The sequence below is a fragment of the Salvia miltiorrhiza genome, chromosome 8 (genome assembly GCF_028751815.1).
Source record: "Salvia miltiorrhiza cultivar Shanhuang (shh) chromosome 8, IMPLAD_Smil_shh, whole genome shotgun sequence".
Lineage (NCBI taxonomy): Eukaryota > Viridiplantae > Streptophyta > Magnoliopsida > Lamiales > Lamiaceae > Salvia > Salvia miltiorrhiza.
The window spans coordinates 363,662-381,272 of NC_080394.1; the positions used below are offsets into that span (position 1 = coordinate 363,662).

Genomic DNA, 17,611 nt, shown 5'->3' on the forward strand with positions numbered 1-17,611 from the left:
TTTGCTTGTGTCGAGCATGCAATTAAACAAATAGTTTAATTTGCCATTTAATAAACAAATCAAAGGCAAGATTTTGATTATGACTGGCTACCTGCAAATCTTCAGTTTATTTAAAACAATGAAGAGAAAATGAAGTTTCACTAAAGCATTTAGTCATGATCTACGATAATATTAGTTAATTGATAATTTCTTAATTTTTTGATATGACAGATTTTGTATTTACGTATAAAACTTATAAAGATAATGACTTATTAATTAGACATGTTTCATGTGCCCTCTAGAATCAAATTATTGAACTAAACTTAATAAGATAATATTCATCTATATATGTTTATTGCAAATGTATATCCATATTTTTTTTTTCCGAGGAGATATAAATACTGAGTCAGAGGATTTTTTAGGACACTTATTTGGACATTGTTGCCGCATTTAAAAAATCGGGTTTAATTTTGTTTTCAAGTTGTGAGTTTGCGTTTGAGTTGTGAGCATTGGAATTTTTGTCTTGTGCAAAATAAGAAGGAAAAAAAATTGTGTATTTGGAAGCAGGTTTTTATAGCTCGTGTACAATATTAAGAAACATTTGAAATTAAAGTTCATGTATTCTACCAAACAATGAATTATGTATATCACAGATATTTTCGTCCATCCAATAAAACATGATATTAATATGTTATACAGTAATAGAAATATCAACCAAACATAGCAAATCTTATTTCATACTGCGTACCAAACGAACCCTGGCAGAAGAACACGTGACAATTTCCTAAATCGTACCATATTTATGTGGAACAAGTAGAAGTGCATTTTTCTTCGCCACTGCGAGTCCAGGCAGTGGAGCTGTATCAACATCTTCTGGTCGGATCCCCAACGGCAATTCCCAATCGAAACAATAGAGCAAATTTGCAACAATAAGCTCGACATTTGCAAGCCCCATAACCATACCGGGGCAGATTCTTCTGCCTGATCCAAAGGGAGTGAGCCCGAAATCTTTTCCTTTTAAGTCAGTGTTGCTATTCAAGAACCTCTCAGGCATGAACTCGTCTGGATTTTCCCAGTACTCGGGATCTCTTGAGATTGCCCATGCGTTAACATACACGATTGTCTTGGGATGAATTTCGTAGCCATCTAGAATACTCTTTTTGCTTGTTTCTCTTGGTAAAAGAAGTGGGGCAGAAGGATATAGTCGGAAAGACTCCATGATGACTGCTTTTAGGTAGGGAAGATTGGGAAGATCATCTTCATATACTTTGCACTTTTTGTCTATCGTGCTTCTGATTTCTGCTTGTAACTTTTTCATGACGTTTGGAGCTTTGATCAGTGCTGTCATCACCCAAATGATTGCTGTGGAACTTGTCTCTGCACCAGCTACAAATATGTTCTACAAAAGTTTGAGAAAATCTCATCTTACTTTGTTAACTTGGAACAAAATATTATTGTAATATATACAATAGGAATGACTGCAAAAGAAGCATTAATATACAAAAGTCAATTTGATTATAAAAGAACATACAACACTTAACAATAATTAATTACTATAATGTCTTTTACGGTAAATAAAAATGTATTAAAATCACTTAACAATTTTTAAAGTAATTAAAGACATCAATAATAAGCTTTTCAGATAAAAAATACTACACCCTCCGTCCACCAATTCATGACCCGTTTTTCTACTTTGGTCTGTCCACAAACTTTAATTTTAACCTTTAGTTTTACCTCTTATTTACCAAACTTATGAGCTGTACACAATCCTCTTATGCAACTTACAACACACTCAACTAATTTCATAAAACTCATGCCATTATGAAAATGATAAATCAAAGCTCAATTAATTACCATTAGTAAGGCTTTGATGTTATTCCAATTGAGATCAATGGAAGAGGACTTGTCTTCCTTAAGCTTGATCAAAGTATCAAGAATATCTTCCTCCTCCTCTTTCTTTGCCCTCTTCGGATCCAGATGCTCGTCGATGAGCTCCTGGTAGAACGAATCGTGATTCTCGAAAATCCTATCGAGCCTCTTCCTCGATCCAACGAGTTTATCCACCCAACCAAGTGCAGGAATGTAATCAGACACAAAGAAGGTGTGTGTCATCTCCACAAATTCATCTAGAAGCTTCTTGAATCGCCTCATTTCGGATTCATTATTGTTGTATTTCCTACCAAAAGCTATTCTGCTTATCAAACTGCTGCTGAGAGCTGTCGCCATCTCACTCAAATTCACAACCTGATGAGAGGAAGCAGATTTGGAGATCTTCGCGATCATAAGAGAGATTTCATCTTCGCGAATGGGACGAAAGGATTGAACCTTTTTGGTGCTGAAGAGATGAATGGATGTGATTTTTCTCATCTCTCTCCAATTATCGCTGTATGGTGAGAAGGCTATATCTGAGTATTGGTATGCTAGTTTTTGCATAGCAACGGATTTAGGCCTGCTACAAAATGCCAAATCTTGAGTTTGGAGCACTTCTTTTGCCAATTTTGGCGAGGAAACAACAATTAGGGGGAGAGACCCTAATTTCATGTGAATAATTGGAGAGTTGTATTTCTTGGAGAGACGCCATAGATAAAAGTGTAGGTCGCCGGCGGTGGCGATCTGGTGGAGGTTTCCGATTAACGGCAGCCGTGGGGGACCCGGCGGGAGATTTAATTTTGTTGTTTTTCGAGTTTTTTGGAAAAGGTAGAAGAAGATTATGGGAAAAAATATGGATAATAGAAGTATCATTGTGGATTTTGTGGTAGAGATATTAGATGTGGAGATCATGAAATGGTGTATAAATAGTAACAATGTTGCTATAGTTCCAAAAAAAAAGATTTCCCCTAATTTAAGGTTTAATTAAAAAAGTTATTTGCTTGTATGTGAACATAGTTTGAAGCTGATGTTGACAATGCAAATGTGTGTTTAGCATTTAATAGCTAATTGTGTCGAGCATTTCATCAAACAAATCAAAGGCAAGATGTTGATTATGATTGGCTACCTGCAGATCAATCTCCGGTTTATTTAAATAATAACATGAATTTTATAAATTCTCAATAAATACTCGCTCTTATACCATTTTTGACGAGAGCATGGGATTTTATAATAATAAGAAAACATGGTCACTAAGATAATTTATTAAACTTTTACACACAAATTCGAAAGTGAACTTTTGTGCAACTTGTTTCGAAAGAGGGGTCAGTTTTGAACATTCTAGGATTTAATGGAGTCAAATTTGAACGACAACTAAAGTTTGTGTATTTTATTGAATTTTTTTTAAGTTCGTAATAAAAATGGATTCTCGCTAAAGTTGGTGTATTTACGTGCAATTATTCCTTCCTTTGAAAACAAAACATTTAGTTAATTAATAATTACTTTACAAGTTATATAATTTATTATGTGATATGACAGATTTTGTATTTACGTATAAGACTCAAAAAAGATGATGTGAATAAATTAGACATGTTTCATGCATGTGTCCTCGATCGAGAATCAAATTATTGAACTAAACTTATTATTCATCTATATATGTTTATTGCAAATCTACATCCATATTTCATTTGTTTGTTTATTTTCGAAAAGATATAGATACATGCTGCTAATTAGTATGACTGCATGTAGTTAATCTATTTATACCTATTATAAAAGAGCCTTGTTTTACAAAATTTGATTTGCCTATTATATCCGTCATGTATACTTAATTTAAGGTCAATTGTGCAATTTAATATAGTATTATACATATAATATATCTATAAATATATTGTGGTTTATCTTTTATATTAAAATAGTATTTAAGTAGTAGAATCTATTAGGACTCTTCATCATATAAGTTATTTTTTATTATATAATTTTAATAATTTATAATTAAAATACAAAGGATTATGTAATACTTTTTTTAGAAGTTTAATTTTGCTAGAATATTTCAAATTAAAATTAATTATGTAAAGATGAAACCTATAAAATAAATATGACGACAAAATTAGGTGAAGTTTAATAAATTAAAATTAATTTTTTAATACTAAATTTAATTTTTTTTGTTTTAATTTTATGAGTTCTATAACATTATACTTTAAAAAAATTAACCAAAAATTGGTTCAAAAGAAAAAATACATTAAAATAATAAATATTGCTATAAAATGAAATAAAATATAAATTTACACTCATAAAAATGTATTCATTAAAATAATTCCTTTTTACGTGCGAATGCACGTCATCTCTGCTAGTTAAATCTAAAAATTTGTTTGAAGTTTAGATTTATCGATTTTGAGTGCCATTATCTTCTGAATGTTTATTTTTTTATTTTTATCAATTAGCTCATCTCTTCACCACCAAAAAGGTTAAATCCTTTCGCCCCATTTGCAAAGACGAAGTCTCTTATGTGATCACAAAGATTTCGAAGCTAGCTAAATTTAATTAAGCTGTGAATATGAGTGTTATGTTAATATTAAAAAAATGAAGATTTTATAGTAAATATTATAATGGGATAATAGGGCCTAAATATACGAACTTTCACACATTTTGGTTTTGCATTTCTACCTCCAAATACACTCATTTCTTTTTCTTCTGATTTTGCACACGACAAACACTTCAGGGGAATAAATGCTGAAGTGGAAGTTGGAACTATGTACATGATTTTGTGATTTAGTGCTTCAAGTTGTGAGTTCGCGATTGAGTTGTGAGCATTAGAATTTTTGTCTTGTGCAAAATAAGAAGAATAAATTTCGTGTATTTGGAGTCAGGGTTTATAGTTCATGTTAAATATCAGAAACATTTGAAAGTTCATGTATTTAGGTAGGCGCTATTCCCCTATTCTACCAAACAATGAATTATATATCACCGATATTTTAGTACATCCAACCAAACATGACATTAATATGTTATATATAATAGACATATCACATCTTATTTCATACTGCGTACCCAACGAACCCCTAGAAGAAGAACACAAGACAATCTCCTAAACTGTACCATATTTATGTGGAACAAGTAGAAGTGCATTTTTCTTCGCCACTGCGAGTCCAGGCAGTGGAGCTGTATCAACATCTTCTGGTCGGATCCCCAACGGCAATTCCCAATCGAAACAATAGAGCAAATTTGCAACAATAAGCTCGACATTTGCAAGCCCCATAACCATACCCGGGCAGATTCTTCTGCCCGATCCAAAGGGAATAAACTCGAAATCTTTTCCTTTTAAGTCAATGTTGCTATTTAAGAACCTCTCAGGTATGAACTCGTCTGGATTTTCCCAGTACTCGGGATCTCTTGAGATTGCCCATGCGTTAACATACACGATTGTCTTGGGATGAATTTCGTAGCCATCTAGAATACTCTTTTTGATTGTTTCTCTTGGTATAAGAAGTGGGGCAGAAGGGTATAGTCGGAATGACTCCTTGATCACTGCTTTTAGGTATGGAAGTTTGGGCAAATCATCTTCGTCTACTTTGCCCTTTTTGCCTATTGAACTTCTGATTTCATCTTGCAATTTTTTCATTATGTTGGGAGCTTTGATCAGTGTTGTCATCGTCCAAATGGTTGCTGTGGAACTTGTCTCTGCACCAGCTACAAATATGTTCTACAAAAGTTTGAGAAAATCATATCTTTTTTTGTTAATTAATTTAGAGCAAAACAATTTGTAACATACAACAGGAATGACTGCAAAAGAAGTTTGATTGTAAAAGAACATACAACAAATAACAACAATTAATTATTATTACGTCTTTAACACTAAATAAAAATGTATTAAACTCACTTAACAATATTTGTAGTAATTAAAGATATTAATAATAAGTTTTTCAATTAAAAAATACTATTCCCTCTGTCCACCAATTCATGACCCGTTTTTTCATTTTGGTTCATCCACAAACTTCAATTTTAACTTCCAATTTTACCTCTAATTTACCCTAATCTATATAGAGAGAGAAATGAATAATCAAAGATGAATTAATTAATTACCATTAATAGGGCTTTGATGCGATTCCAATTGAGATCAATGGGAGAAGACTTGTCTTCTTTAAGCTTGATCAAAGTATCAAGAATATCTTCCTCCTCCTCCTTCTTCTCCGCTCTCCTCGGATCGAGATGCTCGTCGATGAGCTCCTGGTAGAATGAATCGTGATTCTCGAAAATCCTGTCGAGCCTCTTCATCGATCCAACCAGTTTATCCACCCAACCGAGAGCAGGAACGTAATCAGACACAAAGAAGACGAGTGAGATCGCCACAAATTCATCTAGAAGATTTTTGAATCGCCTCATTTCGTGATTGTTGTATCTCTTACCGAAAGCAATTCTGCATATCAAACTGCAGCTGAGAGCCGTCGCCATCTCACTCAAATTCACAACCTGATGAGAGGAAGCAGACTCGGAGATCTTCGCGATCATAAGAGAGATTTCATCTTCGCGAATGGGGCGGAAAGATTGAACCTTTTTGGTGCTGAAGAGATGAATGGTTGTGAATTTTCTCATCTCTCTCCAATTATCGCTGTATGGTGAGAAGATTATTTCTGAGTATTGGTATGATAGTTTTTGCATAGCAAAGGATTTTGGTCGGCTACAAAATGACAAATCTTGAGTTTGGAGCACTTCTTTTGCTAATTTTGGTGAGGAAACAATAATTAGTGGGAGAGAGCCTAATTTCATGTGAATGATAGGAGATTTGTATTTCTTGCAGAGGCGCCATAGGTAAAAGTGTAGGTCGCCGGCGGTGACGAGCTGGTGGAGGTTTCCGATCAACGGAAGCCGCGGGGGACCCGGCGGGAGGTTTGATTTTGTTGTTTTTCGAGTTTTGTGGAGAAGGTAGAAGAAGATTATGGGAAGAAATATGGATAATAGAAGTATCATTGTGGATTTTGTAGTAAAGATATTAGATGATGAAACTGTGTATAAATAGTAACAATGTTGCTATAGTTCAAAAAAAAAAAAAAGATTTCCCCTAATTTAAGATTTAATTAAAAAAGTTATTTGCTTGTATGTAATGTGAACATAGTTTGAAGCTGATGTTGACAATGCAAATGTGTGTTTAGCATTTCATCAAACACCGACTGCGCAAATGATTTGGTCGAAATCATGCGTTCCAAATAGTTTAATTTGCAATTTTATAACCAAATCAGAGGCAAGATTTTGATTATGATTGGCTACCTGCAGATCTCCAGTTTATTTAAACAATGATGAGAAAATGAAGTTTCATTATACACAAAACATTTAGTCATCTACAATAATATTAGTTAATTGATAATTTCTTTACAAGTTATATAATTTATTATGTGATATGAAAGATTTTGTATTTACGTGTAACACTGAATAAATAATGACTTATAAATTAGACATGTTTCATGTGTCCTCGAGAATCAAATTATTGAACTAAACTTATTAAATATGACTGCATGTAGTTAATCTTCTCCCTTACTAACTTATCTTAATTAATTCTAAATTTGATTAGTAGAAGTAGGAAACATATCGTTGTTTTACTCTCAAATTATAAATATTGTCGGTTGTATAAAAGTGATACTCCCTCCGTCCACGAAATGAGTACCCATTTGTGGACGGCACGGGTTTTAAGAAATATATGGAGTGTAGTGTGAATAGTTTAAGGGTCCCACTTTTTGAGTGTATTAATTAAAGAGATGTGTGGGGTACACTTGCCAAAAAGGGAAATGGGTACTCATTTCGTGGACGGACGAAAAAGGAAATATGGGTACTCATTTCGTGGACGGAGGGAGTAACATATATTAAATACATTATAATTTAATAAGGGTAATTAAGACTAACACCCGCAATGTCTACATGAATTATAATTTTGATTTCAAAGAAAAAAATGTATACATGAATTAAACGGCCAAAATCAGCGGGCATGTCATTCAGGCATTTTTACAAACACTTTCTACAGTTTCAATAGTTGCTCCAGTTTTTCCCAAATTCGAATTCATGTTGTAATTACATAGTTTTTTTTGTTGATTGATGTTTCTAATCTAACTATTTAAAAATTATGTTAAAAAGGATTTTTGCATTATACAAAAAACCATGAAATAGAAAGAAACACCATTATGCACATAAATAACTTGCCTCATATAAAGAAGCATTATTAAATTTATGTATAAGAAGAAAACATTATTTCGTGTGAAAATCAATCTTGAGCGACAGCTACAACCTGCTTCCCCACATTTTTACCTGAAAAGAGTCCAACTAAAGCAGCTGGTGCAGCTTCAATTCCTTCAACAATATCTTCGACATAAGCCAATTTTCCTTCTTGAATGAGCGGTAAAACCATCTCCAAATACTTGGGATAGAGGTGGAAGTAGTCGAAAACCAAAAATCCTTGCATCCGGATTTGCTTTAGAATCAAATATATCAAGTTGCGCGTGGCGTCTTGCTTCTCGAGGTTGTACTGCGATATCATCCCGCAGCCAGCAATGCGGCCGCGGGATCTCATGTTGGGGAGCACCCCTTCGAGCATTTTGCCTCCGACGTTCTCAAAGTATATGTCGATCCCATCGGGGAAGTACCTGATTATATGATTGATAAATGAACTTTATACAGACCACATGACGATGGACTCGAATATGAGATTTTTAATGAATTTCTTTAGCTATTAATGAGACAATGGGCTTTTTTTTTTTAATAAATAATTGGAAAAGCCCCTAAATTGTGGTAATTAATTTTACCCTTATAATCAGTCGGGCTGGGCCAGGCTGAGCCCATTGGGCCAAAAGGGAAAGTTCGAAGCCCAAAAATATAATTTAGTTACAATTATGTGTATGGTCCACTAAGCCAAGTCATATCACTTTTGACAGCTCTACTTATAATTAATCATATTTCTCTTTAATTTGTCTATATATCAATTGAGTTCCTATAGTTGGGATACATTTACCTAACTAGATAGATGGTACATGTGATGCTTGTTATATTTATAAATTAGATTATATGTAAATATATATAAAAAATTCATTAATTTTAAAGAATCAATTTTAGATAGAAAGAAAGTTTTTGTCACATTATATTTACAATTACCTCTTTATGGCTGCATCAATGTCAGGTTCTTCTTTATAGTTGAATGCATCATCAAATCCAAATTTGTTCTTCAGAAGATCCACCTTCAACAAAGTAATTTATACAACAAACAAATTTAAAAAATATAATGTTACTGCAACCCAAAAATTAAAAGAAGAAAAATATTGTTGCTTTAGGAAGAAGACAGAAATGCTGAGATTATTCACCATGAATATTCTAAGCTTGAATTTAGTGCCGGCTTTTGATTATATAGTTATGTATTTTGTCGCTATCAAATTAGATATTTAATTTAAGGGTTAAATCCAAAAACAAAACAACAAAAGTAAATTTCAACAAACAGGTGTTGCTCCATTCTTTAAATCGTGTGCAAAAATTAGAAAAATTGAAAGGCCGAGTATTCGTTCAGAAGAAAAAATATCGTATCGTATGTAATTTTAGAACATCTTCAAAGTTTGTGTATTTACAGACGAAGAATCCTATATATAAATTATTTTTGAGATTTTTAAATTTTCTCGACACATAATAATCATTCGCGGATGCAATAGAAGTTGGTGAGTGACATTTAATTATAAATTTCAAAGTATAAGAGACCTTATCTTGTGAGCCTGCGCTTCCAACGACATAGCACCCAAATAGCTTAGCAAATTGGCCAACAAGCTGACCAACAGCTCCTGATGCAGCAGATACAAAGACGATTTCGCCCTTTTTCGGAGAGCAAATCTCGTAAAACCCAACATATGCAGTCATACCAGCCATACCTTCAAAAAATTATACCAAAAAAGAAAATTAAAAACCTCTGGTTGGGAACTACTCCCTTCGTTCATGAAAGAATTTCCTACTTTTTTTTAAATTACGAAAAGACTGTTTTTACAATTTGATTTGGTGATGGGCTATAATACTATAATTAACACAAAATACCAATAATTTAATGATTTTAAGAGAATTTCCATTTTGAGCGTTCCACCTATCTTGAGACACACTTTTTCACCTACCACGCTTAATACACTAAATACTAGTTTTTTAAATCTCATGCCCAAAAGTTGCGTCTCAAAATAGATGGGACAGAGGGAGTAATAAAATTAAATACGCCACTATTTCAGGCCCCGTTTGGAGTTTTTCTCTAAGATAATTAAATACTTCCTTCGTCTCACTATAAGCGTCTTGTTATCCTTTTTGGGGCGGCTTTAGCCTACCCTAAACCCCTGGCTACGCCCATGATAACACGTTACGACACGACACGACACGACACGACAAAAGTGTTTCGATAAATAAAGTAATTTACCAAGAATTCCTGTGTAAAAGGAGAGAGGCACATCTAGAGAAGGGATTTTGAATATAGCCTCAGTAGATTTGATAAGAGAGTACTCTTCCCAGCCTGTCATGCCCCAAATCAAATCACCCTTCTTGAAATTTGGATTTGAAGAATCCACTATTTTGGCAACTCCATATCCCACAATAACCTATTTAAGAATGAAAATATTTGACAATATTATCATACGATTACGATGGATTAGATCGTCGTCGCATATGTACAAATTATGAATTTGATAATATATGTGTATCTGTTTTACATAAATAAAAGAATTTTTATCTTATATATCAAAACAAATAAAAATATACAATAATTACTAAATCCCACATTAACATCTCAAATCCTACAATTACATGTTCTAGATCCCACATTGACAACAAACTATTCTGCTTCATTATGTATTTCAAACTTTCCTCTCAATTTGGTTGTCATGTCAGCAACGATTTGAGGGTAAAAATCTATCGGGTATAAAATCAGAAAGAATACAAAGTTCTGGTGTTTATTAGCAGATTTTAAATACAAAATTCTAACATAGTCTCTAAGCACAATAAATAAGAAATTCCGAAATAGCCCTTCCAAAATGTCGAAGAAAAGCTCACCTCGCCGGGGGTAAAAGAGTCAATGTAGCTGCCCTCCATCTTCACCATGCGACCTCGCATGTAAGGGTCGCAAGATAAGTAGAGATTCTTCACCAAAACGGCGCCGTTGCAGCCGCCGGGAATATTCAGTTCAACATCGGAGGTTTTCAGAATCAAATCAGATTCTTTAAGAAAACCCTTCACGTAGTCTTTCAATACAATCTGCTTGTTTCCCACCATTTCACTATGTGTTTCTGTGTGTTTTTGTTCTTGATGGATTGAGGTTCTTTATATAGGGAAAATATCACCTTAAAAATAATATTTTTTGCAAATGAAAATTTTGGAGGCACACCCAAAATGAATAATTTTCTTCAACTAGTTAACATGATAAACATTGATTATGCCATTTGTCCAATATTTGTGAGCTTATTAGGAGTAGGAATCTTTTAGCATTGAAATATAATTATGTTTGTTCACATGACTCCAAATAATAAAACTGTGGCAACGTTAATAAAGCTCAATATATAATTGATTTCTTTGTATTCTCTGATTGTCTTTTTTGATAGTCTTTTCTGGTACTGATTGAAATCAAGAGATTAATATAGAAATTATACAATGAAAAGTTGGCATTTTCACACTGCTCATTATATAGTATTAATACAAATTGGGTGGAGAAGCAATCTGCCTAACAATTCATGATAACGATCACTTTGTAACCAACATGGTAACATATATTAATTGTATCTAATACTATATAATATTCTCTCCGTCCCACGAATCTTGACACATTTGATTTTGGCACGGGAATTAAGGAGTTGTAGATTAGTGTTTTAAGTGTGTAAGTAATAAAGTACAAAAATGATAAAGTAGGAGAGAGAATGTAACTAAGACCCTTTATTTTTGGACTAATTATTACCTTATTTGAAAATGTGTCAAGATTCGTGGGACTGCCCAAAAAAAAAATACTGTCAAAATTCGTGGGACGGAGTGAGTATTATTTGAGGAAATTGTAGTTTATATCAAGAAATCGAACAATATATGGAGTATTTTTGTTAGTTTTCTGATAGATTAACTTATAACTTATACATGATGTTTCTCATTGCCTAGCTTAGTCATAAATTCAAATTCTACCGACACTTTCAAGCCAAATAAGTTGCGTGAGACCACAAAATAGCAACATGTTAAAATAAATTAATAAGGGTTAATTACCTATAAAATACTGAACTTTCACAAAATTTGCTTTCTTCAAATTTTGGTTTTATATACGAACTTTCAAAATTAATGTAAAATTTTTAAACGATAGTGTAGTAATCACTGAACTTTCATCATATTCCGATTTTACATATATACTTCAAATCTATCTCTACCTATCAATCAATAGAGTCCATAATACATGATACATCATGATACACGCACGGACAACGTTACAACGTTACACAAACTAAACAACAATAAAAGAAATTAAAGTGCCATCACATTCACATATCAATCAATTACTACTTCCCAATTGTTTAATGAACTCTTGAAACACACCATCAAATCTCCCCATCTCTTCACTAGGCAAAGCCACCATTGCCCCAATCCCACCATCGACGGCGTCGCGAAATATCCAACATATATCCTTCCGATGGTTCACCACCGGGCAACAATAAACCGGTTTCCCCCACGGGTACCCGACCCGGTCGAACCCTAACCCTAGCCACGAGCTAACCATGTAATCGCCATGGGGCACCCCTCTATGCACCTCCATCCAATCAAACGCCGATTTTATGTATTCATCGGTCATCACTTCCGCCCCTCTCGAGACCATCTCCACCGCCGCCGAAAACGGCCCGTTCTCGAGCTCCTCGGCCGCGGCCGAGACCCCCACCGGCAGCACCGCGTTGCCACTATACGCGGACGGCAGTTGCGGATTTCTCCTCGGCCTAATATCAACCACGTTGAGCAAAGTCGAAACCCTAGCTCTCTCGCCCCCGCCGGAGAGGGCTTTGCACCGCCATATGAGGGCTGCCGCCACCCCGAAGCTGCTGATCTTCGCGTTGGCGGCGGTTTTGGCCATCTCTTTTAGATTGGCGATGTCGGCGAGGCTCAGCTTGAAGATCTTGAAATCGAGCTCCTCTCTGCCGCAGTCAAAGACCGGCGGAGACGAGCCCTCTCCGACAGGGAGGTGGAGGTCGAGGAACTCGGGGTGTGGGAACGACACGTGCGGCGGAGATCTGGCGGCGAGGAGGCGGCGGTCGTTGCAAGGGACGACGGCTAAGGGTTTGTCGTCGAAGGCTTGAGAAGCTAGGTTTTCTATGAAGAATTTGGCGCCTAGCCCATCGAGTAAGATGTGATTGGTGCATATTCCGATTGCGAAACCACCACATTTGAATGATGTTATCTGCAAATATATATATGTGATGATAATTTATTTATTTTGCAATTAGCTTTATATAACAATATATGCATGATTAATTTCATACTAATATTAGGGTAATATTATAATGAGAACGACTATTTTCGTGAGAAATGAAAATGACAAATAACTCAATATAGGTCAACGAATAAGCTACTTATAATGCACGAATAGCGAATTTAATTAATATAATGAAAAGTTTTGCTCTCTCTAGATTCGAACCCAAATTTAAACAGCTATTCATGCATTACAAACAGCTTATTCGTAGATTTATGTATATTGACTTATTCGTAGATTTATACTGACTTATTCGTTATTTTCTTTTTACACAATAAATTTGAATAAATTAATATCAGCCATAAGATTTGAATATCTAACGTTCCAGATTCATTTCTCATGACATTTTACCATTCTCGTTGGATCCTTGCTCTACTAATATAAATATGACGTGTATTAATTGATGAAGTAAAACATAAACCATACCTGAAAAAAACACAATGGTTGTTCAACTTCAGGTGCCAAATTCTCCAACCTTTGCGCAACAAGCTGCCCGTATCCAATGTTTGGATAAACCAAGTAGCTCCCTATCTCTTCCAACGAATACTCGGATGACGCCACGACGAAGCCGACCCCGGCTCCGTTGCAGTCCATCTCTAGGCGGCCGGTCTGGCTGTTCAGTTTGAGCCTTCCAGCCATAAAATCATAGTGCACGAGCACTTTTTCGAGTGCCATTTTGAGCCGTTTCACGACATTTTCGAAGGGGAAATCTGGATTTGGCTTGAAGAAATGAGCCGTTGGGATATTGTAGTTGAGAATTTGGTCGATGTTAGATAGAAAAACAGATTTTTGGGGGATTTCTTGCGATGGGAATACGAGGGAGCTGTGGTGGAATGTGATCTTGAGATCATTGAAGGTGGGAAATGGAGATAGAGCTGCCATTTGTGATTGAATTTTGATGATTATTTTTGGTTGTGGAGCCTGTATATTTATAGTTGTTCGAGTTGTATATGCTATATATATCACGAGGAATATGGCAACTTGGATCATTTACTACAACATTAAAGATTGAAAGAATGGTATACAATATACTAAGCTCCCTATGTACCAAATTTAATATTTATTTGAAAATGACACGGTTTTAATTAATAAAGTAGTTGAGATGTGTTGTGAGTGGATTAAGAGTCTGATCTTTACGAGAATATTAAACTGATTAAAGTGGAGTAAGGGGCATATTGGGTTGTGTGGATATCAAATTGAGGGATAGACTGAAATGACAATATATATAGACACTAATTAAATTGTAGACCGAGGGAGTATTTGTTTCTCAATATTAATTGTGATTGGAGTTTTAACCTAACTCCTATATATATGGTTATCCAAGTTCAACAAATTAACTAAATTTAACGTGAGCTATATATAACATATAGTGACTTTTTAGTTTGAACATAAAAATATTTCAAGTATAGCATACTATATATTTATTTTCATTGTTCACTTAATAGCTCGAGTCATAATTTCTAGCAACTTAAGAGAGTTCTAGATCGTTTTTCAGTAACAGATTTTGATGTCTGTTTTTTGAAGACACGTCAACTTAACTTGGCTGAAAGTTTTGATTTTGGGCTATTACTTAGTGAACATGAAAATAAGTGCAAATTATATTTGTAATATTTCTAAAGTTCGATCTAAAAGTAAATTGAAAATGAAGTATTAATATGGTTTTTAGAAAGTCATACTGCCCATCTTGTAACAATAAAAGTAAATTGAAAATGAAGTATTAATATGTTTTTTAGAAAGTCATATGTACTACCCATCTTGTAACAATATTAATTAGAAGTTGAATATTAGTTGAAGCCACGCAAGCCCGATCGTCAACTTATCCTTTAAGAAATCTGATGCATAAAATTGTTTTATATGCATGATTCAAGTTACATGATAATTATATATAAGTACAAGTTATAAATATTTATTTCCCCCTCCCCCTGCCTCTTTCTTTTTATATTGTGTACACACTTGCAGATCTAGTAGCAGTTGGCGGTGGGGGTAGGGCGGATCCCAGATTTGTCGATGGGGGGGGGAACTCGATGGTATTGAACGGGGGTTCGGGTATCCCTCGAGTCAAAATTTTAGGGCAGTCTGTACAAGTAACTTTTATGTGTAAGTAGAATTTTAATGGATTTAGGACTAAAATTCGATCACCGACTATAATAAATAATTATTTTCTTTCTATTGATTCAATAACATATGCTAACGCTACCCCTACAAATTGTACCATTATAGTTAAAAAAATATAAAAAACTACATCTATATATTTAAAAAAATAATCTATCTTCTACAAAAATAAATTAATTTTTATTTTTATGTTGAAAGATTTTTTTTTTCTTTCTGAAAGTTGGACTGGGCTTAAATTAAGCTATGTACATATTAGGCTAAATATATTTAATATATATAGGACAAAATTTTGGGGTTGCACTGGGGGGCCCAGTGCAGCCCCTATATAGATCCGCCCCTAGGGGTAATAATACTTCATAATCCTTTAAGAGGGCACTTATTTTGAATGATTAGTTTTGATAGATAAAATAGTAAAGCTAATTATTTTTTTATTTTGAATTTAATGAATTGAAACTTTGTGATATTCCAAGGCCCTTGATTATTTCTATCATTTAATTTAGTTTTACTTGATTCTTATCTCATAAAAAGGTGAGATTAAAGATATACTATATACTTGAGAATAAAAATACACAATCATGCATATAATCAATCATGCAAAGTAAACGCCCCTTATATATATTATTTGAAATTTAATATATATGTGTGGCACGTATACATCTTGATGCATGCATGGTCAACTATAAGGGCAATAAACTTCTTTGTTTTTTTTAATGCACCACCCTAACAACCTTAATTTAGTCAATTATAGTTAACAAATACAGCTATAACAACCAACAAAATAAAAACAAATAACAACATGCATATATGCAACATTAATTTAAATTCGTCATCAGGTGTGTTTATTTAAAATTTGGCATGATCCAGATCGACATTCATGACCAAATCAGGTGTTTGTTTAATTTTGGCCTAGCTTGTTTAATTACTAATACAATTGACAATTCTGTTATAGCGTCAGAGAAAAAATAATTAAAAGAAAAGACTTTGATCCACTGAAGTTGCTAGCTACACATGAGGACAATACAAAATTATCGAAAGTTGTGATTTTTAAGACAAATATCTCTCTTTTTTTTTCTTTTTTTTTTTTTCCTTTGGGTGAGGGGAAGCGATGAGGTTTGATCCATGAACCTCACTGTTTATATACAAGAGTTCGCACCGCTTGGTGTCCCCAAGGTATCTCATTGGGGACTTAATTAAGACAATTATCTCTTTTATTATTAACTTTGAAATCATAATTTCGGCGAAAGAACCTCGATTACCTAACATAATATAACATAATAATAATTACTACAAAAAAATTAGTATACAATAATTTAAGTCTATTAGAATTAAATCCACGAGTTTTCATTGACTAGAACATTTTACATGATTGACTATCATTTTTCTTTTAATTTCCTCAATATATACAATTAGACTAACATTCATCTATTTATCTCTCATCCGATCGTATAGACGATTATTTATGATGTTTATTGCAACAAATTAATACTCTTTCAAATTAAGTATATATCTTTAAGATTTAAAGATTTGTTTATTTATTATGTACTTTAATTAAATATATATAATTAGTAAAAAAATATAAAAAATATGGGAGCACGTGCCCCCATAGCAGGTAATGGAACTAGATGACATCTTTTCAAGAACGATTTTTCTATCAAGAGCATGGAAGAGAAAATAGGTAAAAACACAAGCATGATAAATGTCACATGCCATCTTACACAAAGTTGAATGTGGTAGGACTACCAAAGTTAATAATTTTGGAAATATAGTAATAATGTAGAGAATCACATGGGTAGGGCTACCAAAATTATTGCTTTTGGAATATAGTGACAATAATGCAGATACAGAGTCACATGGATATGGCTACCAAAGTTATTGTGCTTTTTGAAATATAGTGACAATAGGACTATGGCACAAAGTTTACACAAAATGAAATTACATTGAAATTAATTACATTAAAAACATATATAAGTAAATCCTAAAACAATAATTTAAATAACAAAATAACTAAAAACAAGCAAATAAAGTATGATTACATCCCATATAATTATGTCATTAGACGACGTTTGAGAGTTTCTTCTTTTGGAGATTACTGCATTTTTTTCATCAACGTATTCAACGTAGATGTTTTCATCTCTTTTTCACGTGGATCTTCATTTTACGTAGTTCAACAGTGAAAGC

The 17,611-nt window shown here is 33.6% G+C and overlaps 4 protein-coding genes across 4 annotated transcripts; all 4 read right to left on the minus strand.

Annotated features, from left to right (window-relative positions):
* Positions 1-689: 689 nt before the first annotated feature.
* On the minus strand, positions 690-2,749 carry LOC130999685 (6,7,8-trihydroxycoumarin synthase-like). The gene is made up of 2 exons (XM_057925297.1): positions 1,834-2,749; positions 690-1,378 (listed from the first exon to the last, which is right to left on the minus strand). The coding sequence occupies exons 1-2, from the start codon at positions 2,719-2,721 to the stop codon at positions 764-766; spliced, it is 1,503 nt and encodes a 500-aa protein (XP_057781280.1). The 5' UTR covers positions 2,722-2,749; the 3' UTR covers positions 690-763.
* Positions 2,750-4,732: 1,983 nt separating this feature from the next.
* On the minus strand, positions 4,733-6,864 carry LOC130999687 (6,7,8-trihydroxycoumarin synthase-like). The gene is made up of 2 exons (XM_057925298.1): positions 5,926-6,864; positions 4,733-5,545 (listed from the first exon to the last, which is right to left on the minus strand). The coding sequence occupies exons 1-2, from the start codon at positions 6,808-6,810 to the stop codon at positions 4,931-4,933; spliced, it is 1,500 nt and encodes a 499-aa protein (XP_057781281.1). The 5' UTR covers positions 6,811-6,864; the 3' UTR covers positions 4,733-4,930.
* Positions 6,865-8,013: 1,149 nt separating this feature from the next.
* On the minus strand, positions 8,014-11,169 carry LOC130999688 (2-alkenal reductase (NADP(+)-dependent)-like). Its single transcript, XM_057925299.1, has 5 exons — positions 10,888-11,169; positions 10,259-10,436; positions 9,568-9,734; positions 8,977-9,059; positions 8,014-8,471 (listed from the first exon to the last, which is right to left on the minus strand). The coding sequence occupies exons 1-5, from the start codon at positions 11,104-11,106 to the stop codon at positions 8,093-8,095; spliced, it is 1,026 nt and encodes a 341-aa protein (XP_057781282.1). The 5' UTR covers positions 11,107-11,169; the 3' UTR covers positions 8,014-8,092.
* Positions 11,170-12,232: 1,063 nt separating this feature from the next.
* LOC130999689 (acyltransferase GLAUCE-like) lies at positions 12,233-14,255 on the minus strand. Its single transcript, XM_057925300.1, has 2 exons — positions 13,748-14,255; positions 12,233-13,249 (listed from the first exon to the last, which is right to left on the minus strand). The coding sequence occupies exons 1-2, from the start codon at positions 14,201-14,203 to the stop codon at positions 12,356-12,358; spliced, it is 1,350 nt and encodes a 449-aa protein (XP_057781283.1). The 5' UTR covers positions 14,204-14,255; the 3' UTR covers positions 12,233-12,355.
* Between the last annotated feature and the right edge of the window lie 3,356 nt (positions 14,256-17,611).